Raw genomic sequence first — 24,936 nt, forward strand, 5'->3', positions numbered from 1 at the left:
ATGGTGCTGAAATCTGAATTGATTTTGCTCTGAGGTGTGTGTTTTTTTTTTTAATTCAATGCTATTTTAAAAAGCAGCGTTTGACGTCATCATATTAAATAAAACGAGAACGGTGTACTGTCCTGGTTAAGCAGTATTAAATAATAGGCAACATCATTGCTCTCTCGCAATTTTTGTCCAGTCATTCAATTGCTTCGAGTCAGTGTTGAATTTTATTTCGCTTGTTAATACCCGGTTTTCTCGTGTCCCATTTCCAATCGGCATACCTGAACTCTATCCCCTTTCCGCGGGCACGTCACTCTCCCCTGGGCTGTGTTTCGGGGGGTGGGGTGGAGGGGCGTGTATGTACCGCTTCTCTCCGCCCACCTCCCCCCCAATAGCCAATCCGTGCCACCGGTTTGCGGCAGATCCCGCCAATCGGGAAGAAGTTGCCTTGGCGTCGGGTAGCAACAGCTGCGGGGACGCGCAAAGCGGTGGGCGGTGACATTGAAGTGACGAGCCCGCGCAGAAAGAAACGAGAGACGCGCTTTAGCACAAGAGCACCTAATATAATGGAGACGTTAAATACACGGTACCTGCGTTAGGATGCTAGCTAGTACAACGTGATATAAGCCACGGGAAGACTGCAGCTGGTAAAATGTGCTCCACTGTGTAGCAAACCCCACAAGGTGACTAATTTCAGCAACAGCAGCCCACGGAATCAAAGCCTGGTGCTTTTTAGTACAGTCCTTGCATTATTTTCTAATATAGATGCTGCGTGCTTGATGGGGAATATTTCAAGGCCTATTGAAAATGGCCCTAAGTGTTTTTTTTTACACATTAGTGACGTTTTCCGGGCTATAGAAGGGGGTTTAATTGCATTTAATAATGATCACAAAACTGTGTGACTGAATTTGTGTGACGTGCATCGCCCTGTCAAAGCGCGACAGTGTTATCAAGCCTGCCCGTGACCTAACCTTGGCGGAGTAGCTGCCGTGTATTGAGTGTACGGTTAGTTCAGCGACTCGCGTGTGGTCGTGAGAAATAATGGTGTGAAAAACGCTTTATTTATTTTATTTATTTATTTATTTTGCTATGGTTCCCTCTTGCATTCAGATGCCCAGTCAACCCCGATGACCCTCAGCACCTGCTTTCTGTGGAGAGCGCGATCCGAATAATCGGTTCCTGCAGCAATTTTTTTTAGACTATCTGATTAACAATAATAATAATATATATATAAAATAAAAAATAAACTAAAAAAAAAAACAACTTGGATTTAGTGCGTCGGGGGTACCCTCGCGAGCACGAGCTCGGTGTCGTGAACGCGCGCTCGGGAACGAGCCTCCTCTCTATCTATATATATATCTGCTAGGTTACTATAAATGGAGAGGAGCGGATGGGCGGCGCGACTGTACTTGACGGGGGGGGGGGTTTAAGCAAGGTTTACAATAAAATAAAAACCTTTCCAAATCGTGCATCACGAAGCTGACGTACTTTCTTAGCTTAAAGTTTCAGTTTTTTTCATGATATGCCATGACGCGGGAGTTATGCGAAAGGAAGCGTTTTTAAATATTTTATAACTCAAAAGCGCAACCCCCTTCCACCCCCCCCCCCTTCCTTTCCTCGAACGGTGGAGCGTTCCTGCGCGCAGGGTGTGGATCACAGCCGGGCAGAGCGAGTCAAACCCGGGGAGTGAATACGCGGGTAACGCGGCGAATATGAGCTAGTGTCGGAGGAAACATTAACAATAAACCGAGAAGGAAGGAAGGAAGGAAGGGAAGGCAGGAGGGAGAGAGAGAGAGAGAGAGGAGGGTCTGGAAAGGGGCAGAAGGATATATCGGAAAGGAGTAAGCTCTCAGTGGGGCGGAAACTGGAGAGAGGCCGACTGAACTGCGGGGACCGGCTGGGGCAGAAGCAGTCGCTTCTCGGGACCGCCGAGAGCTGCAATGCCGTGGATTTAAAACGGAGAGTTGTGCAAACCGGCTGTGAAAAATACAGAGAGGATTTATTTAGGAAACACGTTCAGAAGGACAAGCACAAGTGAATAAGACACAGGCCGGGCTTCCCCTGCACCGCTTAAAACCAATTTATTAGAAAACAGAAACCGCTTGCTTTATTTATTATTATTATTATTATTATTATTATTATTATTATTATTATTATTATTATTGAAAACGTCAAATGTGCAATAACTAGAAATGCTGTAATGTTAACTGGATTTTAAGAATATATACGGTATATATTTTGCTGTGTGCAAACTATTTCCCCATTTTTTTTTTAATGAGCTAAACCAAACTCGAAGACGGAGGAGTGGAGTCTCGTCTTGCAAGCCAGTTTCAAGCGCTTTTACCTTTTTCAATGCAAAACAAAAATAGCATTTAAAACCACCACCGGTGCATTAATTCCATTAGTTTTCTATTTTTCTTTGCGAGTGGGAGTGGTGTTTTGCTTACACTGCCGTGGATTTCTAATGGTTTCTGTCGTTGTGCCTCGGTTACTGTAACTGAATAATCGCTAGCAAGACGAGCGAGCGGAGAGGTGTGTGTGTGTGTTTATGTCTGCTCGCTTCCTGTTCCTTCATCGCTGGAGCAGAGATAGTGCGTGTTGTTTGTTATCGATCAAGGAAAGGGAGGAGGAGAGCTTGTCACTCGGACTACAACATCTGACTGATCTTTAAAAAAAAAACCTGTCGGGGTCTAAGGTCAACAGTGGACATCTGTTGACATACCCCTCTCATCCAAGAACAAACGAAGAAAGAAAAAACTAATAAAGGCGAGTGGATTTCTGCTCACCGTACCACCCTTTAGTGTACTAATGCCTGGACCGCCGTTATAAAGACCAGGACTCCTAAAACTGTATTTAAAATAAGCATCTAATGTGAAGGACTATCTAAGCGGATTACAGACTCCGCAAGATTTTTTTTAGTGTGTGTGTTAAAAGTTTATCTGCCAGAAAACGAACTCCATCAGTTCTCTGTTTTTATATATATATGCGTTAGAAGTGACAGGGTGGGTCGGTGCATTTCAGAAAAAACTCACAAACCCCGGCCAACGTTTTTTCTGCCACTTTCTGCTACCCATCTCCCCATCACCGCAACGCAGGACTCGGAAACCGTATAAGCCGCATCCATTAAACTGTATTGTGTAGACGAAGCACATAGTACTGCTTGTACGCTAAACTGTGAATGAAGTTCTGCTTTCGATGTGAGCAACCAAATAAAGAAAAACCCATAGAATATATATTTATTTTTTCAACGCACATACATACAAAGCAAGCGCTGTTGTTGCCTGAACTACGTCATCATTTGCCTTAGAGTTCCTAAACACGAACGAAACGAAGAAGCTGAAATTTTAGTGCCTTTTTTTTAATTAATTTCTTTTCTGTTTGCCACCGCTGCTCAACTCAGGAGAGAAGACATCCGTTCAGATTGGGGAAAACTTTTCAAACTCGCCTAAACTGCCTTTCTTTCTCATTTCCAGCGGATATACTGTAGTTGCACGGTTTTTTTTATTTTTGTTCAGAAGACTTTTTTCACCGCTGGACTGCACAGTTCTGTTCGATACGGTATTAAACGGTCTCCCGAGGAGTGTAGCTGGATTTGCATTTTATTTTGTGTGTGTGTGTCGGGATTCTATCTACAATAAACGATTGCAATGGTGATCACCTCTAGTGTGGAAGAGGAGCCTCCGTCTTCACAGAGAAGGCTGGCAATGCTACAGACGGAATGGACCAGCAACCACGAGCCCAGCCGCTATCTCCCCCAGTCCCATCTGCTTAGGAAGAACTCGAGAAGTTAGTATACATTTTTTTTTTAAAGCCTTTTAACTTGTTCATTAATGACGTCATTTTGTTTTGTGCTCCCCTGGAACCTTGTCACGTCATCGCTTGTTAGCCAAACAGACCTGCGTCTGGTGTTACGTGCAGCAGTAGGAGGTTATGCAGTGATCTGTTCCAAGAAACCACGTAGCTGTACGGTGTGAAAACTGTTCAGTTTATTAGTGTTTAATGTGGGTTTTGGTTGACTTTCAGATTGATCGTGTAGTAATCTATTGGGATATTTACAATGAGTTCCTATTGGAGGTACAGTCCTGTAGAGTGGCCCTTTCTGACAAGCTGTGGCCAATAGCTTTAACTGAACTCGCCTAGAATTTTAGGATTGAGACATTCAAATAAATGAATATAATTTAGAGCCTTTATTTAACATGTAATCAAAGAAACTACAAAATTGTATTGCAAAAGTCCACCGGAAGCCAGAATAGTAGCACAGTATTTCACGTTCGATTTCAAAATGTCAAATTGTTCAATTTTTCTTTAAGTACATGGGGAAAACAACTACAAAGTGGCAGTATGCAATTCAGTATGTTAACCTAACATTGTGACTCAGCAGGCTTCGTTCCACCTTTTTAAGCAAAATGAGTTCATTCTATAGGGTGCTGCTGCAAAACCTTTTGGCGGAGCAAAATAAAGGGAAGCTAAGTTAAGCCAGCGAAACGGCAGCTGCCCCATCTCTGTGCCCTTCGTGTTTGTCTCCCTAAGTTCAGAGGTGCTGAGAACGCCCTCCTCCCCATGGCTTTCGAGGACAGGATGCAGCCAGGCTTGTTAGTGGTGAAGCGTTGGCTTTGGTGTAGTCTGATTGCTGGGTTACATCGGCGAGGGTTTGAAACCATTGCTGTCGTCTGATCTGTGCTTTTTACTGCCTTGTCCAGTAAAACGCAGCTACAGCACGGCCGCTTTTCACAGTAGATGTTTGCATCACACCTGTTCAAGGTCCCAGCTCCAAACTGCCTTCTGTTTTATTTTTTTTTATCAATGAACTTTTTATCCCTGGGCAGCTAAAGATTTAATGATTTTTGTGGTTTGCAAATTTGACAAACTATGCAAACTTCTTATCTTTATTGGGATCGTATTCACAGTGTTGTGCCCCCCCCCCCCCAAACAAGATACTGTGTGCTGATTTAAGGAAATGAGATTGTAAATGCTGGGATAGGAGGTTGCTGTTTAGGAAATGTTTACATTGAGTTTTTCAGTGACCAAACTTTACTGGGCTGTAGTTTTGTGTTCAGGATTGGTCAGCATTGCTTGAATGTGGGACAGTCTGAACGTGTCACCATCTGATAGGACTCTACAGCCAGGAGCTTGGGGTTTGCCATCTGAGATATCGGGACCCAGTCAGCCCCAGTTACAGTTGCTCTAGGAAGTGACCTGAGGTGTGGTCAATACATGGGATAATAGGGGTGGGTATCATGGTTTGGAGGGGAGGGGGGGAACAAAATAGCAAAACTTATGAGATCAGGGAAATGTTTGAGGTAGATTAAAAAAAAAAAACATTTATAGATGGGGAATTGTACAGAAAACATTCAGCTGTTTTTCTACACAAAGCTCTAGTGGTTTGTAGAGTTTTACAGACTGGTTAAACAATGGAAAGTGACGAATCGGTCTTGTAAAACTCAGAGTGGCTCATGCTGCTGTGCATTCAGAGTCTTGACACTGAGTGTATACAGGACCCTGACACGTGCAGTTCAGAAGCGATGTGTCATTGTAGTTTCCGGACCCTGTGGACACTGCTCCGGGTGCAACATGCTTTGTTTGGTGTGACGCAGACCGCTTGCCACAGCGGGGGCTGCAATGACTCCTGTTACTGGCCTGTGTTGGATACCAGTAGCCAGCTGCAAGCGCACACAGAGTGGCAGCATTTGACTCTGGGCTCAGTTCATTTGCACATGTTGGCGGCAGTCCTCCAAGTTGCAGAGTATTTTGTAGCTGCCACACTACACCTTGTGCTGGGACTCGCACTGCAATGGATTTTCGGGACTGTGACCTTAGCTTTTTAACACGCTCCAGGTTCAGTCACTTGAAAACTGATGAGCGAGTTGTAATTGTAAAGAACTTTCCCCACTGCTTTGTAGCTTTTAAGTTCCTATTAATCTTAATTTTCCTTCCCTTTTTTATGTTTAATACCACCTCCTGCTGATTTATTGCTGCCTGTCTCAGTCTTTTACCATTGAGTCTGGCTGTAGCTGTTCTCAAGTTTTCTTACTTTTAAATTGAACCGTGGACTTGTGTCCTTGTGGAGCACTGGTTTTGTTTCTCTTTGACTAATCCCAGTTGTTGTAAAAGTAGATCTGAATATCCCGTTGCTTGCGACAGTGTGTGCACAGATGCCTTCCCGTCATGTTGGCTCCTCATGTTCGGGTCAAAGCTCAAGTCTTGATAACCTTGAGGGGGGAGCCTCCCGACGCTGCTGATGAACCCTGATGTTTTCCTCACATGAAAAGCCGTGCCGCTGCGGAGAAAGTAAATAAACATTTAGTCACGCGCGGTTTTGGGTGCACTTGCAACACCAGTTACGAAATCAGAAAACGACACGTCATCTCATCATAGTGAAACTTGACCTGGCTTTCCAGGTCTGCCTGCGGTGCTGTGTGCCAAGGCTCAGTTCCTTTCTGTGCGGTTCAGGTAAAGTTCTTGCTTTCTGTGGGCAAACAGAAAAAAAAAAAAAAGCTTTTATGAGCGCACTAGCAGTTTTTAATCATTTAAAATAAAGATTTAATATCAAAGCCCGTTAAAGGAAAAAAATAAAGTTGCATTGATTTTATAGTTCCATAGCAGGGATTGAAAAAAGACTCCAGGTTTTAATACAAGCTTGATTAGCCACAGTGTTCTAGGTAACTAGCTTGGGTGCGTCTCATTAAACTGGTAAAACCAGGAATGGACTGCCATGCAATGGGAGTCTTATTCCCATCCCTGTATAGGGAAGGATGTTGCAGAAATCCACCATCTGCTGGAAAGTTAAACAGTAAACATGCTCTGTATTTTCGTGTTATTTTTTTACAGTATATAAAGGCAGTCCTCTTTCTGAGAGAGAAGGGTGGAGTGTTTATGTGAAAATCAAGGGACAGCCCAATGTGGTGTTAAGCCCCAATCTAATGAGCTACAAAAAAAAAAACAGGTGGTGTCTGTGTGCTGGACAGTGTATATATAGGAACCAGTAGCTCAAACAAAAATAATGCTTGTTTTGACAAGAAAATGGTCTTTTGCGTTGCACAACATTTGACAGTGATGAAATCTGTTTTGAGATGTTTATTTTGCAAGTGTCCTTTTAGTTGTGGTGTTAATGTCTTGTACCCAAGAGCCTGCCAGCCTCTCCTCTGTAGTCCCTTTTCTCTGATCACCTCGGAGCTGGCGGTCATTGGGTTATGGGAGTTTGTTTTCAAGCAGTTTAATTTGCTGGACAAATGGTTTTGAAACACAAACAGAAAACGCCATATCCCTTCCCATTTAAAACACACACACACACAGAGCAAATCCCCCTAATATACTTTCCACTCATGCACTCTTAATTTCCTGTGTTTCAGCCCTTTAACTGTATGCTTTCAGTGAAGCAGTTATTTCTTCAATCGGACCTCCAGACCCTCCCCCCCCCCACCCCCAAGTCTCTGGCACACAGAGACGGTACCCAGTGCAGAAAGACATGTGATCAGTGGAGACGCTCTAAATCTGAAACGTGACGTCAAGACAGGCAGTTTTCAATTGGAGGGGAGCTAGTACGGAAACCGATGTCTGGTAAGACAAGGCCCTGGCGGTGTTGTTATTTCAGTGCCTGGATTTTATCTCTTTTAGTAAGTGGTCTGGGATGAGAAGCAATATCCTGCTGGTTTAGATCATATATTGGGGACAGGGGCTTGGCCCGAGGGCCTGTTTTAAAATGGGTTTCACCATACTGTTAGGACCTGCTTAGTGACTGCAGGAAGGAAGCATTTAAAAGTGTTTTTTAGAGGGAGGGAGAGCTTTGTGATGGGCACAAACTGCGTGGTTCATAAGGCATGCTGTGCTTGTCGTGAGAATTGTACAGAATGGAAATATGCAGAATAGAATGTATTTTAATTTGATTTTGGGACGTTGAAGTTCCGTTCTGTTTCGACTTCCAGAGAATCAGAAACTCGACGGGAGAGCGCTTGCTCTCCTGGAATGAGAAAGTAGAAGTGTTTGAGCAATGCTGACTTTGGTTTTCCGGTGCTTTCCAGGAACACGAACGCCGCTTCTGTTCTTTACTTGATATGCCAACGGACGCCAGGAATCGGACTGTGTGTGTGTGTGTGTGTGTGTGTGTGTGTGTGTGTGTGCGCGAGAGGGTGTTGCCTTAAACTTGGCCGCAGAATAAGTGTGTAACTTTCTTTTTTGATCTTTTAAAGAAAACAAAAGTGAAAACTGTCTTTTCAGCAAGTTTGACGCACAGGTTTGTGCTTGGGGGGGACGGGACGGGACTTCAGATTCCAACATGCTTCTCAGGCAGCGGTTGGACGAGACAGAAGATTCAGGTGTTTCGTTTCCTGTTGCTGATTTGGCTGCTGCAATTTCAGTAAGCTGGTTTCATATTAACAGTGAACCTCCAGGTTTTTTTTTTTTTTTTTAAGTGCAGGGCAGCTCTGAGATCGAATTGGCTGGAGCAGGGGGACTGGGAGAGAGGCGGTGTGGTTTTGTGATTAGAGCAGAGGACTGCTCGTTTGGCCCTCGTGGCCTATCGCCTGGAAGCCCAGTGAAATGTGCCAGGGCTTGAATTAGATCTCTGTTGCTGTTCGACGCAGGACAAACCCAGATGGTCTTTATTAATAACCAGTGTCTGACTCAGCTTTGAACTTGCAGTCTAAAGTTCAGTCGGTGTGGGCGCTTGCCAGTGCTGGCGTTTGCTGCAGGGAGAAACAAGGGCCTTGGCTAGTCTTATTTATTTAGATGCCATAAACGAAGGGATACTGTTTATCCACACAGCATCGCATACTGTACAAGACTTGTTGTTTTTAAAGGAATGACAAGTCTTTTGAAATCCATTTTCCTGCCCCATTCTGGCGTGCTTAATGTCATTTGGTGCTTTCTGTTTTTTCAGATGTGTTTTGAATTTATATATAGTGGCGTTTTTATGCCGTCCCCCAGCGTTGTACAAATGAAACATGTGCAGGGGTCTGCCGTGGCGCCAGGTCCACAGAACAGCCCTGTGTGGTGTTGGATCAGCACCACCCAGCTGTTTTGATCCATCAGTTTTGTGATCATTAATCCTCTCCAGACCTGCATGCATTGAGCTGCTCCCTGCATTACAAGGGCAAGTCATTTTAAACACCTCCTTACCAACTAAACAATGCTTTTAATTATAACTACGTTTTGTTGTTTAGTTAGTCAAATAAAAGGCATCCCCTCTCCTTCTCTTTTGTTTATTGCTTCTCATTACAAATTATCGGTTTTCTGCAGATAGTTTTGGTTATCTAGACTTTATTTTCACTTTGTTTCCTGTCTGGATTTGTTTAGTTCCTGTGCAGCGGGGTATTCGGACCCCACAGAGAAGCTCAGGATGTGGGGGTGGGGGGTCCTATTATCTGCTGCACCAGAAGTGAATCTTTGACAGGGCTTGAAACTCTCACTAGCCCTGCACCCAGTCCTGGGTTTGAGATGTTCTCTTGTTTAGGTATGTTATTAAAATGACCATGCTGAATATAATTGGAATGGATCACACCTATTATCACAGCATGAGTAAGTCGCACACCCAGTTATAACTGTTCGTGCCGCGACTAGGGAGGAACAATGTAACGTCAGCCTCCTGATTATTTCAGTAAGCTACCTAATTTTGAAGGTAGTTCTGAATAGGGCTGGGTATAAAAGTTCCACGGTTTGATAATCCAAAAAAAAAAAAATGCCATGGTAAAGATCAGACAAGCTGTGAAGTACAGGATGTTGACAGGAACACGAACGCAGCTTTAACAGTTTGTCTAGAGAAATTACGATATTTGTGGTGTCTGTACCTTAATGTGCCTAAACCACACAACCGGCATCTTCAGTTCTGAAAACAGGGACTGGGTGCGGTGCGAGAGAAAGATTCAAAATGGACTGCCCCAAACACGAAGGGAAAGGGGGTTAAAAAAAAAAAAGTGTACATCTTATCTACGGCTTAGTAAGGGACCTGCAGGAAGGAAGGTATAGGTAACTTGAACTTGTTTAAGAGCTGAAAACCATTACAAAGGTCTAATTGAGCAAATGGTCAGTTCAATGAAGGGTCTAGTTGAGTAATTGAGAGCTCAGGTGGAATGAAAACCAGCAGACTCGGGGGGGGGGGGGGGTCCCCCAGGACCGGGGTTCAGAACCCCTGCATTAAACCATCGGTTTTCACGTTGCTCGACTCCTCCTGTGTTTGTGTCTGCGTTGTACAGAAAGGCGCTGTCCAGGCTGTTCTGTTTACTCCGCTAGGATCTCTAGACATGTTCCCAAACCTGATCTGACAGCATCCCAGAGGTTTTTTTCACAGATTGGGTTTTTGGGCTGAAAACAAATAACCAGAGAGCTCCTCGAAATGAGATGAAAGGTCTCTATAACTGCCACCTTGTAATCGCTGTATGAATCCTGGGGTGTGTTTGACCCAGCTTGGTGATGCCTTCATACAGTGGAAAGAGTTGTGCAATACAGCAGGGTTTTAGGGCAGTACAGCACTACTATCTGCAGACATTACATTGAAATAGTAATGTGCAGTTTTCAGTTGTACAATGTAGTGTACTGGCGATCTGAAGAGGATCCTGTCGGTGGACGGTGTGGTGTGGTTTTGTATCGTGTCCTGACGCGACACCCCCACAGCAGCAGCCTTCGTGTGGGCAGGGAAGGCAGTGCTCTGATTGGATGCCGCTTCTGCCATGTCCTCGGTTGACCCAGGCACTGACCTTCTGAACTCTCCAGTCTCTGGGCCCCGCCATCTAAGAGGCTGTAAATGAAGGGCCTATTGCATCCTGATACACTGTACAGCATTTGAAATTACTGTATATTTAGATATGCTCACAAGAGCCAGCTTCCCCACGTTTCGGTATGCTTAACATACCTTTGTCAAGGGGAAGTGTGTTTGAAAACAAGCAGTGGAGGTGCTTCTGATGCCATGGTTAGCTGCAAGTCTATTCATGTACTACATAGTTAATGATGTAACAATCTACTATTCCTTTATATATATATGTGTGTGTGTGTGTGTGTGTGTTATTAAACCTTTAGACTAGACCACGTTTTCATTTAATAATCAATTAAACTTGACAAAACATATCAGAAAACCTGAAAAGAAAGTTGCCATACGGATATGGATTTATCTAACATTAAGGGGCAGACACATTCTTTTAAAAGTCATGCTATAATAGAACAATAAAAGCTGACATGATTGTTCCTTTATTTATTTTTATTTATTTCTTCCTTCCTTTTTGTGACCAAGCTGTTTAACTCGCACAGTTTCCATAAAAAAAAAATAATTAATTAATAAATCTGCTCTTGGAGGCAGACCTGCACGTGAATGACCTCACCGTTTCCCCTCTCCCTTTCTTTGTGGTGTGAATCTATTGTTTGCTTGCCTCTGTCCCTGTATCGCTCTCTGCATAGAGACGGATACCCAACTTTGGGCAGGAAGTCTGCAAGGGGCTTGCTGGGCTGCGTGTTTTGTCCTTACAGGGACTTGCACGGGACAGCTTCAGCACTTTTTGCAGGAGAGCGAGAGAGACAGGGGGGGAGGGGGGTGCGGTTTGAGGCTCCTGGCTGCTGCTCAGCTGTCGGCCAGAGCACCTGATTGGGTGGAGCTTGCTGGTTGTCTAGGCGACCGGTGGTGAGTGGCTGCTGGCAGCTGTGTTTAGTTTAGTCAGCTGTGTGCATGGGTGGGAGAGGTGCATGGTGGGAAGGGCTGCTGAGACAGCAGGACACCAGCAAGGTTTATTTATAGAGGCCCCACAGCCAGCCCTGGATACCGGCAGCCGATTGGATCAGCAGGAGGGGGGCTCCACCAATCCAGGGTCAGGGATATACAGCATGGGGGGGGGTGGAGTTGATCTAATACAATACCTGACCCCGTTTGACCCTCTTCATCTGGAATGGTTAACGCTGGTGATTAAAGTTTTGTAATGATACATCATTTTCCTCTAGCTGTTTTAATACGAGTTCCTACTGTAAAAGGTACAAGTTTCAGTTTTACCGCGTCGGTCCTTTGGGAATAACTTCAATTTCATTGCAAATATATGTTGGGTGTACAGTGTGTCCAGCATAAACAATGGCTGCGTCAAATACGTTTCCAATTGTTCAAAAACTTTATAAGCAAGGCTCTTTTTATATTACCAAACAATCATTTTAATGATGGGCTGTTTTTGTTCAAAGACTAATTTTAAATTGGATAAGGAGAATATGAATATGTATCCAGCTATATATAACACACTTATTCGTCATTCAAGGACCATTAGGTGAACTGCAGTGAGCTATGTTTTGCTTTTGGTCTTGTATCGTACATACCGATACATAACTTGTAAGAAACGATGTGTGAAAAAGTATGTAATATGTAATATGAATCATTACCACCCCTAATGGATAATGCAGGGCAAGTTATCTGAATTTTCACTTAGACCCAAGTCCTGAAGCCTCTTAAAATACAGCCTCAAGTGTGACTAATTTTAATGTATTCATCATTAACCCACCAAAGCATTAATGGGACTCCTAACCTGACTTCCAGTAAATTGTGTATTCTGCAATACCAGTGTCGCTCACCTTGCCTTCTCTCTGTCTTTGTGGGGTTCCCAGGTGGAAGCAGCTCAGGATGCAAGCCCTCCTCCTCCTCCTCCTCCTCCTCCCTCTGCCTGCCTGCTGCCTTGGGCTTCTCGCCCGCTGAGGCAACCATGTCGAGCCAGCAGAGCCTCCCCTCCTTCAGCAACATCCACTCCATGGCCGACCAGCAGCAGGTAACGGCACCCCTCTGCTCGGGGGGAGCCTTCCTCGATGTGCTTGTAGGGGATTGTGGTAACTGTGTTATTTATGAGAATGAATCGGACAATTCTACTTTTGATTATTCGAATTACAATGGTTTATTGATTTTTTTAAATTAATTTATTTTAAATAAGATTATTCTTAACGGATGATTATATACGATACCTGATTTTTGCATTCGTTGGTTATTCAAGATACAGAAACGTCACAATAATTATTGCAACTTGTTTTTCTAGACGAGAAATGGTAGTCCCCTAACTTGCAGTCAAAATAGTATTTAGCCGTGTTCCCTTTCTAACTGGGAATGCCCTTTTCAGACAGGTTATAGAGGAGATGTTTCTTCCAGTGAAGACACGAGCAATTCATTTGGTTGTTGTCTCCGTTAACCTTTATGTAGTCCCTCACAGGTTCTGTATTCTAAAACATCTCCTAATGATGATGAGACAGCTCTTTCAAATACATAGCATGTCATTTTACCATAGGAGACCTGTGTTTCCTTCTCCACTCTTAACAGTGCACCCCTGTTGAATCATTGTGTCTTTCCAATCTCATTCCTTTACACAATATAGAAATGTTCGTTTTAACGCTACATGCTTTAAACCGCTGGTACCTGAAACTTTTGGTTTTTTGCTTGTAAATCAAAAAACAAATAAGGGCGTGCACCTCCTTCTTGTTTAGTTCAGGCTTAGGTCGGCCAGAGTGTCCTCGGCTCACCGCGCACCAGCGACCCCTGTGGTCTGGCCAGATGCCTGCGGGCTTGCCTGTAAGCTGCCCAGAGCTGCGTTGTCCTCCGACACTTTAGTTCTGAGGCAGCTGCATGGTGACTCTGCAGTGTGAAAAGAAGCGGTCAGCTGACAGCACGTGCTTCGGAGGACAGCGTGTGTTCGTCTTCACCGCTCCTGAGTCAGCGTAGGGGTGGTAGCGGTGAGCTGAGCCTAAAAATAATTGGATATTCTAAATTGGGAGAAAATACATAAAATAATTGGCGACTACTAAATTTTAAAAGAAAAAAAATAAAAGCTGGAATTGATGCGTTAAGGGGAGTTCTAATATGACTGGGCAAAGTAAAATATTACAAATGAAAAGGTCAACTGCAGCCATATCTTTTAAGACCTCATGGTTTCTAAGAGCTTAATAAAGCTTTCTAAGCAGGGTGAGGAATCTGCACAGTGCTAATCCCGGATGTTGGGTTTAGATGACGGAGCTCTAGACTGTCCTGAGTTAACTTCTTTCTTTCTTTCTTTCTTTCCGTTTTGACAGGTGCTGTCAGACATGACGATATTACAGAGGAGGATCCCCCCAACCTTTCGTGACCCGGCCTCTGCACCCCTCCGAAAACTCTCGGTGGATCTCATAAAGACTTACAAGCACATCAATGAGGTGATTACCCCCGTCCCACATACTGACAATGATGGATCTCCTTTACTTGTAAAAACCCATGATTTGTATTTGTAGCGATTTAAAAAAAAAAAAAAAAAAAGATGAGTGCTGTATTGTATTGTATTGTATTGTATTGTGTGTGTGTGTGTCAGGTGTATTACACAGTTAGATGCGTGCTGTATTGTATTGTGTGTGTCAGGTGTATTACACAGTTAGATGCGTGCTGTATTGTATTGTGTGTGTCAGGTGTATTACACAGTTAGATGCGTGCTGTATTGTATTGTGTGTGGCAGGTGTATTACACAGTTAGATGCGTGCTGTATTGTATTGTATTGTGTGTGTCAGGTGTATTACACAGTTAGATGCGTGCTGTATTGTATTGTGTGTGTCAGGTGTATTACACAGTTAGATGCGTGCTGTATTGTATTGTGTGTGGCAGGTGTATTACACAGTTAGATGCGTGCTGTATTGTATTGTGTGTGGCAGGTGTATTACACAGTTAGATGCGTGCTGTATTGTATTGTGTGTGTCAGGTGTATTACACAGTTAGATGCGTGCTGTATTGTATTGTGTGTGGCAGGTGTATTACACAGTTAGATGCGTGCTGTATTGTATTGTGTGTGTCAGGTGTATTACACAGTTAGATGCGTGCTGTATTGTATTGTGTGTGTCAGGTGTATTACACAGTTAGATGCGTGCTGTATTGTATTGTGTGTGTCAGGTGTATTACACAGTTAGATGCGTGCTGTATTGTGTGTGGCAGGTGTATTACGCAGTTAGATGCGTGCTGTATTGTATTGTGTGTGTCAGGTGTATTACACAGTTAGATGCGTGCTGTATTGTGTGTGGCAGGTGTATTACAGTTAGATGAGTTGTATTGTCTGTGTATCAGGTGTACTACACAAAGAAGAAGCGGCGTGCCCAGCATGTGCCCCCGGAGGACTCGAGCACGAAGAAGGAGCGGAAGGTGTACAACGACGGCTACGACGATGACAACTACGACTACATTGTGAAGAACGGGGAGAAGTGGCTGGACCGCTACGAGATCGACTCGCTCATCGGCAAGGGCTCCTTCGGGCAGGTCAGACACTGGAGATCGGAGTGGGAGTTTACAAGTTCTAAATATGAAATTAAAAGAATTTATCAATTAATTAAACGACACAAGTTTCTTTTTCATTATCCTCAAGTCCAAAACATTTGTCGTTTTTTTAATTTTATTCAGTGTCTCCTTAAATTCAGGACTATTGAGTGATTTTTTTTTTTTTCTTTTTCATTTTAAGTTGGGGGATGAAGAAATTAAGAAATGTATAGTTTGTTCAACTTTTTTTTTTTCTGTTAATTTGTATTTTTGACATTTTTAAATGTGCTTTTAGTATAGCAAGCCAATCTTTGCAGGAAAGAGTCCATGCTTTCAAAAAAAAAAAGCTTGTCTTGCTGTTAAGATTTTTCCTGCTTAACTGCTGGTATTAAAGGCAGGTTGTATGGTCTTCTAGCTGAAACCCCACCCTGGGGTTGGTGTTTAACACTGTGTGTGTGTTTCAGGTGGTGAAGGCGTACGACCACCACGAGCAGGAGTGGGTGGCCATCAAGATCATCAAGAACAAGAAAGCCTTCCTGAACCAAGCCCAGATCGAGCTGCGTCTGCTGGAGCTCATGAACAAACACGACACGGAGATGAAATACTACATCGGTGAGGGAGCCTGCAGCGGGCTCGATGCACAGCCATGTTCACAAACAAGCCTTGATCTTCTCGCGCTCACTTTAGTATGCCAGACATGAGCAACCATTGGCTTTGCACACTTAAGTGAGCACTAACGCTTCGGAATATGTGTTATATATAGAACGACTTCTCGCTAGTCTTTCTAATTTTGAACCCCCCCCCCCTCCCCTCCCCTCCCGAAATCCTTTTTCATTGCGTTTTTTTTTTTTTTGTTTTCTCCCTGGCAGTCCACTTGAAAAGGCACTTCATGTTTCGCAACCACCTCTGCCTGGTGTTTGAGCTGCTCTCCTACAACCTGTACGACCTTCTGCGCAACACCAACTTCCGCGGCGTCTCCCTCAACCTGACGCGCAAGTTCGCCCAGCAGCTGTGCACCGCCCTGCTGTTCCTGGCCACGCCCGAGCTCAGCATCATCCACTGCGACCTCAAGCCCGAAAACATCCTGCTGTGCAACCCCAAGCGCAGCGCCATCAAAATCGTCGACTTCGGCAGCTCCTGCCAGCTCGGACAGAGGGTGAGGAGGAACGTCTTGGGCAGGGGGGGGTTTGAGAATCCCGTCTGTGACTACTTGTGTCTTTTTAAGAATCGTTTTGATCAGATCTAGTGGTGTGGGGGTTTCCTTAGGATGCGTTTTAGTCTTGGACAGAACTTTTTCAGTAGTCGCTTATGGGTGTTTGTGTTTTTACCCAAATGGTGGTTTTGTTTAGGTGAACCCATCCAAAATTTCAAAACATTCAATGAGGATTGTAATTTAGTGAAGAGGTCACAAACGTTTGTCCATCTAGTTATAGATGCATTAGTGTGCTGACTGACTTCTGTCTTGTGTGTGTCTCTGTCACTTAGATCTACCAGTACATCCAGAGCCGGTTCTACCGCTCTCCAGAGGTCCTGCTGGGCATGCCCTATGACCTGGCCATCGACATGTGGTCTCTGGGCTGCATCCTGGTGGAGATGCACACAGGGGAGCCCCTCTTTAGTGGTTCCAACGAGGTACAAAGAAAACCAATACGTGGATACTTTTAAAATGTTTCAGGTCTCTATTTTTCCCTTTAGGCAAATCACCCCATCCATAGTAAATGTAGTACCTGGACAATTTGCCCTCAGTGTGTTGTGTAGAGCCAGCTGGTTGTGAGTTTGTATTAGGTGCCCCCTTGCGTGTATCTGATCTCCCTTCTCTCTCTCGCAGGTGGATCAGATGAATAAGATAGTGGAGGTCCTGGGAGTCCCTCCCTCCCACATGCTCGACCAGGCCCCCAAAGCCAGGAAGTACTTCGACAAGCTGACCGAAGGCCTCTGGACGGTCAAGAAGAATAAGGACATAAAGAAGGTACTTTATCCGTCGCCCTCCGTGAGTAACTTCTTCAGGCTTCTTCTTCTCCTCCTCCTCTCCGTTCCTCCCCCACTCCCCCCTTTCATCACCACACTGGAGACCTCTCCCCTTGTTCTTTTCTCCTGTAACAAACAGTATCGTTCTCCTGGCTCTGGCTGTGCTGCTTTCAGAGAATATGCGAAACTGCACTCGTGTATAGACTCGGTATGTTGTTGTACAGCTTGGCTATGAATAAACAGCAACAGGTTATTGGTCAAACATGAAATTTTGATAGGTAGACTGCGCAATTTCTACTTTGGCCCAGTGAGGGCGCTGAATCCCATCATTATTGAATTAGGGGTGCACAGCTTCCTCCCTCTTAATAGGGTGACGGTGGAGTACAAGATCGTTTTTTGCGATTTACAACGGGGATGGTAATAAGACTCATACTGCATAGCAGTTTCACCCATTCCAGGTTTTACTACAAGCTTGATTAGCCCCAGTGGAAAGGTAACAAGCTCGGGTGTGTCTTATCAAACAAAATGGATCAAACCTGCTATGCAACGGGAGCCTCCATCGCTGTAATAGTAGGTTCATACGTTGCGTGTGTGCATTGAGAAGCTTTGCCCGAATTGCCTGAGATGACATCAGTTCTACAAGAAGAGCCACCTTGCACACCAAGCACTTACAAACCGCGTCGAAGCTGTGCTGAAATCCGTGAAATTCAAATCGCAAACCAGAGCCAGCGTGCAAAGAGAAGCGGTACTGTCTGTTCTGAAAGACGATACATACTCCCAAGTGGAGCACAGGGAAGCAGATTCCTCACGGAGGCTCCTGCTGCTCCGGGGGATTGCTTCTTTGTTTCCCCCGCTCACAGGTATGTATGAACTGCCTGCTGATTTTTGCTGATCCAGTGTTGCATTATTATAACCCTTTGCACTCAGAAACCTCAGCAGCAGTGGAGACTGCCACCTTGTATCCTGACCCGATTTTGTGATTTTACAAAAAAAAAAAAAAAAAAAAAAAAAAGTTCAGTTCATGTCTGCTGAAAAAGATCCAGGCAACCATTGAAAGGAAATGGTTTTCAGTTTGTTACAAAATGCCAGCAGGACTAGCCTCCTCATGCAATACCTGGGGCTTGTATACCACATGATCAAGATTCGGACCTTTGTCTAACTGGATTGATCCTGATATTCTGCTGGGCAGGGTTGCAATAATCATTGCAGTTTTCATGCCGTGCGTACTTGTCGTGGTTCTGTTAAAAAATCTACATGCAGGGGTTCAAATGGTGACCAGCAGTTTCGCATGACTGCTTTGGTGCTGTGACTCCTGTGGTGGAGAAACCGCTGTTTTAATTCATACCTGCAGGGATTAGGAGAGGAGCTGTAATCGGTCTGACCCAGCCTGTCTAATTCACTTTGCACTAAGTGGATTATAAGGGCATAGCTGGGGCAGTTGAATCCGTTGGCAACATTTGAACCCTTCTGTATGTATGAATGTACAGCTGTGGCCAAAAGTTTCACCTGGAATTTTAGGATTGAGACACCTTTATCAATTTGTCAGTTTTTCGTTCAGTGTTTGGAAAACTACTAAGCGGGATGTAATTCAGTATGTTCACATCATTCAGCAGGTTTCATCTGACTTTGTGAAGCAAAATTAGTTAATTCTATAGGGCGATGCAAAACTTTTGGCCAGAGCTGTATGTATGTCTGTATGCATGTTTCTATATCATGTGTATATTTGTGTGTCCTTTCTTTTGTTCTCCTTTACCGGGTTGAAAATGAATTCTTATGAACAGCTATTGCTGTATCGCAAAATAAATTCAGGTATTTATATAGCGACACTCCTCTTCATTTCACGAAGGTTAGAAATGGCATGTTAGAGACGTGCTGTGTAGCGGTGATAAGTCAACTAAAAAAAGATCTGCTCTTAAAGCCAACTGAAATAAACGCTGCGTCACACAGATACCGAGCTATAAATTAAGAGCGAAGCGAAGGAGGAGGGAGCGTTTTGGTATTCAGAAACGCTAGAAATGTATCGCGCCTCTTTTAATGTTTCTAAATGTGTCTCAGTTTTTTAATAGTGGTTTGGTGTTCATTACATCTCATTCACATCTATATACAGAGAGGTCTTTTTTCTTTTTGTAATACTCAGTCCTAAAATTCTAGGTAATGCAAAACGTTTGGCCATAGCTGTAGTGTTGCAGTCTTAACAAGTTCTCTCGATCTCTCTCTCTCTCTCTCTCTCTTTTTTCTTTCTTTCTTTTTCTTTCTTTCTTTCTTTCTTTCTTTCTTTTTCTCTCTTCAGGAGTACAAGCCGCCAGCCACTCGCAGGCTGCACGAGATCCTGGGTGTGGAAACTGGGGGCCCTGGGGGCCGACGGGCGGGGGAACAGGGCCACGCCCCCTGCGACTACCTGAAATTCAAGGACCTCATCCTGCGCATGCTGGACTACGACCCCAAGACCCGCATCACCCCCTTTTACGCGCTGCAGCATAACTTCTTCAAGAAGACCACCGACGAAGGGACGAACACTAGCAGCAGCACCTCCACCAGTCCAGCCATGGACCACAGCCACTCCACCAGTACCACCAGCTCAGTCTCCAGCTCAGGTAACAATGCTGCAGTCCACGGGAACCATCAAAATATCATTGGCTCCCGGCTTGAAACTCAGTCCTGGGTTTCAGAAATCCCTTCAGTTAGGTATATCATTTAAAGGAGCAGGAGTTTTTTTTTTTTTGTTTGTTTGTTTAATGAAATGTTCTTCCCCCTTATAGCTGTACAGACAGCTTGTATTGGTAAGCAGACAGGCTCAGGTGCCATGTATTCTTGCTGTGATAAGTATGATCAGTTTACCTGGTGCCTGGCTCCTGGTCATTTCAATTGTAAGTCGCCCTGGATAAGGGCGTCTGCTAAGAAATAATAATAATGTCATTCCCCGTACATATTTACAACTCCCTTCTAGTTGAGGTAGACGCTAGCTTTTGAGAGATTACATTACACAAACCAACAAAAAAAAAAAGGATATATAGCAAATTGAGGCTTCAGAATATAGAATGGCCAGTGCCTCTAACTAACTTTAACCCTTTTTCAAAATCGCAAAGAACTCCACTGGAAATTTGAGACCCTCTTGAAAGATAGGAATGATGACTTGAAAAACACCAGTAATCTAATATAGGGATATGTGTGTATTCTTCTGTATGTGAAGCAATGTAATATTAGTTACCCTCGGTAAGTCTTTCTGTGAAGTGACCGCCTCAATTCATTCCGCTTTCGTTGCAGGTGGATCGAGTGGCTCTTCCAATGATAACCGGAATTACCGGTATAGTAATCGATACTACAACAGCGCTGTCACTCACACGGACTATGAGATGCAGAGCCCACAGGTACCAGTATACCTTTCCTGCATGTACTTCCATGTGTATCAATCTGAAGATTTGTGTATTGAATAAGCAGTTCAGTTTCCATAGTCAGATGAATCCATTAGGATGTGTCCCTGCAAGACAGCTGCTTACCTGACCGGTGGTGGCTTGTCCCAGAATCTTATTGCCCTTCATCTGGGTTTCATTGCTCTGTTTTGTTCAGGATCGGAGGCAAAGGAAACGGCCAGTAAAGCAAACCTCACTAAGGCAAATTCCTCCTATTCGCTTAAGTCGCCCTGGATAAGGGCGTCTGCTAAGAAATAAATAAATAAATAATAATAATTATAAAGCTGCCCTCAGCAGCCTCAAATGCATCAAAGCCACTCTAAGACCTAGGTGCGGCATCAAAACTCTCTGAAAACTTTGATGCAAAAACTATGTAACTCATTTGCGCGTTAATATTGCAGTGCCTCATAATAAAAAGTAACAGCACTTTTTAATAGAGGGCTTTTTAAAAAAAAAATTGGATCCAGCAATATGTGTTTTGCATCGCTTAGAATTTTAGGATTGAGACATAAAAACAAACAGGTATATGAACATAATTTAGGTATTTTATTTATCATGTAGTCAAAGAAACTACAAAAATGATATCGCAAGTGTTTACCGGAAGCCATAATAGTAGTACAGTAGTATTTCATGTTTTTTTTTTTGGTCAGGTTTTCATGAAGTATATGGAGAAAACTACAAAGCGGCATGTAATTCCGTATGTTAACGTAACATTGTTCAGCAGGTTTCGTTCGACTTTACGAAGCAAAATGCAGTTAATTCCACAAGGTGGTGCTAACCCTTTTGGCCAGAGCTTGTGTATACGTTATTGTACAGCTTTTGCTGATGGCCCTGCTTGGCTCTCGTTTCTCAGGCTCCCTCTCAGCAGCAGATGAGGCTGTGGCCGGGCGGTGACGGGCCAATCCCTAACAGCGACTCCTACCCCCAGCTTCTCCTGCACAAGCCAGCCGCCACCCAGCAGCCTCGCCACTACCCCTCTGTGCTGGTGGGTGGCGGTGGAGGAGGACTGACCATCATCGAGCCTCACCATCCGCACCCCATCTACGGGCACCACGGCAACGGGCGCCAGCTCCAGCAGCACCGGCAGCAGCAGCAGCAGCAGCAGCAGCAGCTGATGCCCATCTCTTCCCCTCAGATCCCAGACTCCATCGAGCTGAGCCTCGCTCATCACCACCACCACCACCTGGCCCCGTCTTCCATCCACCATCCGCCCACCCTGCCCCCCAGCCTGGACTCCAGCCAGTACGGCTCTTCCAACCTGCACCTGGGTCTCTCCGCCTTCCGGACTAGGACAGTAGTAGCCCCTCCCCAGGACAGTGTGGTGGCCACCTCCGGGCTGAGCTACCCCCCTTACTCCAGCTCCAGCAGCAGCAGCAGCAGCAGCAACAACAACAACCCTCCACATGGTGGCGTAGTCGGCAGCGCGTTGACGGGGCTGCCCCGAAACAGCCGCTCCGACTCGGAGGAATCGGCCATGGTGGGAGTGTGCGGGGGGGGCGGCGCCCCCTCGCAGGGCACGTCCGCTAGCTCTTGATGACTCTTGAACAACTGCATAAAGCCATACAGTTTAAAATGATGGAATAAAACAAACAGAGACACGCGCAGATCTACAGAGACGACGAGAAAGTTAGCAAGTTGTTTGTTTGCATGGGCGGGGCAGGGCGGGGGCGGGAGGGGAGTTTTTAAGGTTTGTTTTTTATTCAGATTTTTTTTTGTTCAAGAAGGACAAATGGAGGGGGGGGTGGGGTCTAAATTAAATGGACGACGTGTGGCGGGTGGGAAATGGGTTTCTGTGAGAGGAGGAAGAACCCTGTTTGTTTTATTATTATTATTATTATTATTATTATTATTATGTTATTTTTTTCTGAAGTCTAGGTGTTTAATTGTAAATTGTTAATTTATTAATAATCACTACATGAGGTGCGAGACCTGCGTGTGGAGAAGAAAACAAACTAAAGGAGAAACAGCAGGGTGTTTTTTTATTATTATTATTGATACAGAAAGAAGAAATAACCTCTTGGACTTCTAATATTTTTCCTTTTTTTTTTTTTTTCAATTTTTTTTTTTTTTTTTTTTTTAACTTCTCGCTACACACTGGCTTATAAAAAAACAAAACAAAAAAAAAAACAACTACTAAAGGAAGGAGGGGGGATACCTGTCATCATGAATCGCTTCAGAAAAAACTAAAACATTTCTCATAAGAAGAAAACCAAATGCTTCCGGTTTATATTGTCTGTCGGTCTGTGTCTCTCTCTCTCTCTCTCTCTCCTTTCTTTCTTTCTTTCTTTCTTTCTATCTTTTTGCTCTGTCTCTTCTCCCGCCATCTCTCTCCTGCTCGGACGGACTGGTTAACAGTAAATTGATTGACAGGCCTCACTCCTGGCTGTCACTTTTGGGGGTGTAAGAACCCACTTTTTGTCGTCTGTCAACAAAAAAATACTTCTTGTTCATTCTTCCCTTTCTTTCTAGAGTGTTTCAGTCCTCTCTCTCTCTCTCTCTCTCTCTCTCTCTCTCTCTCTGATATATATAGTTTCTCTCAAGCTGCTAACTCCACTCAACAATGTCGGGATTGCTGCTAGACAAAAGAAAAAAAAAACTTTGTAACCCTCCTGCTTAAAAAAAAACAAAACAAAAACAACCACTGCATCTCATGTATTTATTACTATTTAACAAAAAAGAAGAAAAAAAACGAATCGTGTTCTGCTGTTTTTATTTTTTATTTTATTTGGATGAAGAGAGAGGGAGGGAGGGGGGAGCTACATCAAGAGCCATTTTAACTTTTATTTGTAGTTTTTTTTTTGTTTTGTTTTTCCCCAGAAAAAAATTAAAGGAAAGAAAAAAAAAGTCACTATAGTATTGATTCTGAACTTTTTATTGATATTTCCTTTTATTTCCCTTCTGTTTTATTTTGTATTAATTCATTGTATTAGTTTTTCATGCAACCCAAAGACTTTAGCCTTTTCCGTTAATCTTGATCAACAACAGCTATATATAATATAATATATATTGCAGAATAGTCAGGGAGCCAGCTGTAAGTGCGTGTCAGTGTGTGTGCGTCAGCGTGCGTGTGTGCGTCAGCGTGCGTGTGTGCCACCTAGGATATCCATCACAAGCCAGCACCGTGTTGTCGTGTCATCAATGTGCAGGGTTAAAAAATAAGTGCTTGTTCATTTTTAAATAGCTGTGATGTTCTTAAAAAAGCCATTTCCACAAAAAGCAAGGTGTTGTGATTGGCCTGCAGCAGGTACAGTCGGCAAGTAAAGGAATCTGGAGCACCAGGTGTGTTGAGGGGAATTCGGGGGTTCATTTTAAAGCTTCAATTTGAAGTATTTTTACTGAATTACTTTAGGGCCGACAGTGCCCTCCACTGGTAACAGGTGGTAAATTATACATTTTCTTAAAGTGTTAAGTAGCATCAAATTACAGCTTCTAATTATTATTATTTTATATCTGCAGTCATTTCGTTATTTTAAATGTTTGTAACTTTTTGATATATTCTAAGTTCAGGTGTTGATCTTCAGTTCCAGCTGGATCCGCGGTTCAATCAGCCCAGGTGTCTCTTGTAGAAGCATCCATCAGTCCCAGCTCATGCCCCGCTGTGTATTGTCAGCAAGGCAACACTTGGTACAGAGTGGCAGACCAGCACATGACTAGATCACTATACGAGAGTGGATGGCATAGCCCAGGTTTCATATCAGCTGGGACTGTGGTTCTCAACCCTGGGTTTCATTCCAACTGAGCTCTCAATTACTTAACTAGACCCTTAATTGAACTGATCGTTTGCTTAATTAGACCTTTTGTGATTGCTGTCAGCTCTTAAAAAGTTGCCGATTTCAAGTTTCTTCTAAAATGTTATAATTAAGTTTGTATAGATAGATAGATCATCATCATCTATATATCTATAATGTAATTGATAAACTGTCTGACTCACCATATTATTAACGAGCTGCACTATTTCGGCTACTGTGTTCTTCAGGTGGTAGAAATAGCCAGATAGACTGATGCTGTTGAAGTCGAAATTCTCTTTCTCTCTATGAAAACCTTGGTTGTTGAACACTCAAGAGCGTCCTTTCGTTATCAGCGGCAGGTGACGCCTGTTCCCCCAGCAACGAGTACCTAGTGGAGATGCAACTGGGTTTATACGTTGTACTTCCATTTGTAATGTACGTAGTGTGAGCCGCTCAAAGAAACGCCATGAAAACCAGCCTGATGGACAGTTGGGCAGACTGATGGACAGTTGGGCAGTTCTGCAAGGTGTCAGGGTCTCCTCCCCCTCCCCATCCGGTCGGCAACGGTGATCTTATTTTACAAGTGTAATTGACAGAGGTTAACACTGCCATCATTGACATCCATCCAGGAACATAAATGAGA

At 43.9% G+C, this 24,936-nt stretch overlaps 1 protein-coding gene across 4 annotated transcripts in view; it reads left to right on the forward strand.

Moving 5' to 3' along the window:
• Nucleotides 1-23,258, forward strand: part of LOC117433552 (dual specificity tyrosine-phosphorylation-regulated kinase 1B-like) — a 34,720-nt gene extending 11,462 nt beyond the window's left edge. For 2 of the 4 annotated variants that reach the window (XM_059009417.1, XM_059009418.1), the window contains exons 2-11: nt 12,547-12,704; nt 13,990-14,109; nt 15,002-15,190; nt 15,652-15,799; nt 16,057-16,343; nt 16,673-16,819; nt 17,016-17,177; nt 19,446-19,749; nt 20,420-20,523; nt 21,419-23,258. In XM_059009417.1, the coding sequence (XP_058865400.1) occupies nt 12,642-12,704; nt 13,990-14,109; nt 15,002-15,190; nt 15,652-15,799; nt 16,057-16,343; nt 16,673-16,819; nt 17,016-17,177; nt 19,446-19,749; nt 20,420-20,523; nt 21,419-22,099 (2,205 nt within the window). In that variant the 5' untranslated portion in view covers nt 12,547-12,641 and the 3' untranslated portion in view covers nt 22,100-23,258. Of the gene's footprint in view, nt 1-1,376; nt 3,772-12,546; nt 12,705-13,989; nt 14,110-15,001; nt 15,191-15,651; nt 15,800-16,056; nt 16,344-16,672; nt 16,820-17,015; nt 17,178-19,445; nt 19,750-20,419; nt 20,524-21,418 lie in introns of those variants that run through there. The other 2 variants (XM_034055872.3, XM_034055873.3) reach the window with 2 other exon arrangements.
• The last annotated feature ends 1,678 nt before the right edge of the window (nt 23,259-24,936 follow it).

This window comes from Acipenser ruthenus, chromosome 38 (assembly GCF_902713425.1).
Source record: "Acipenser ruthenus chromosome 38, fAciRut3.2 maternal haplotype, whole genome shotgun sequence".
NCBI classification, from domain to species: Eukaryota; Metazoa; Chordata; class Actinopteri; order Acipenseriformes; family Acipenseridae; genus Acipenser; species Acipenser ruthenus.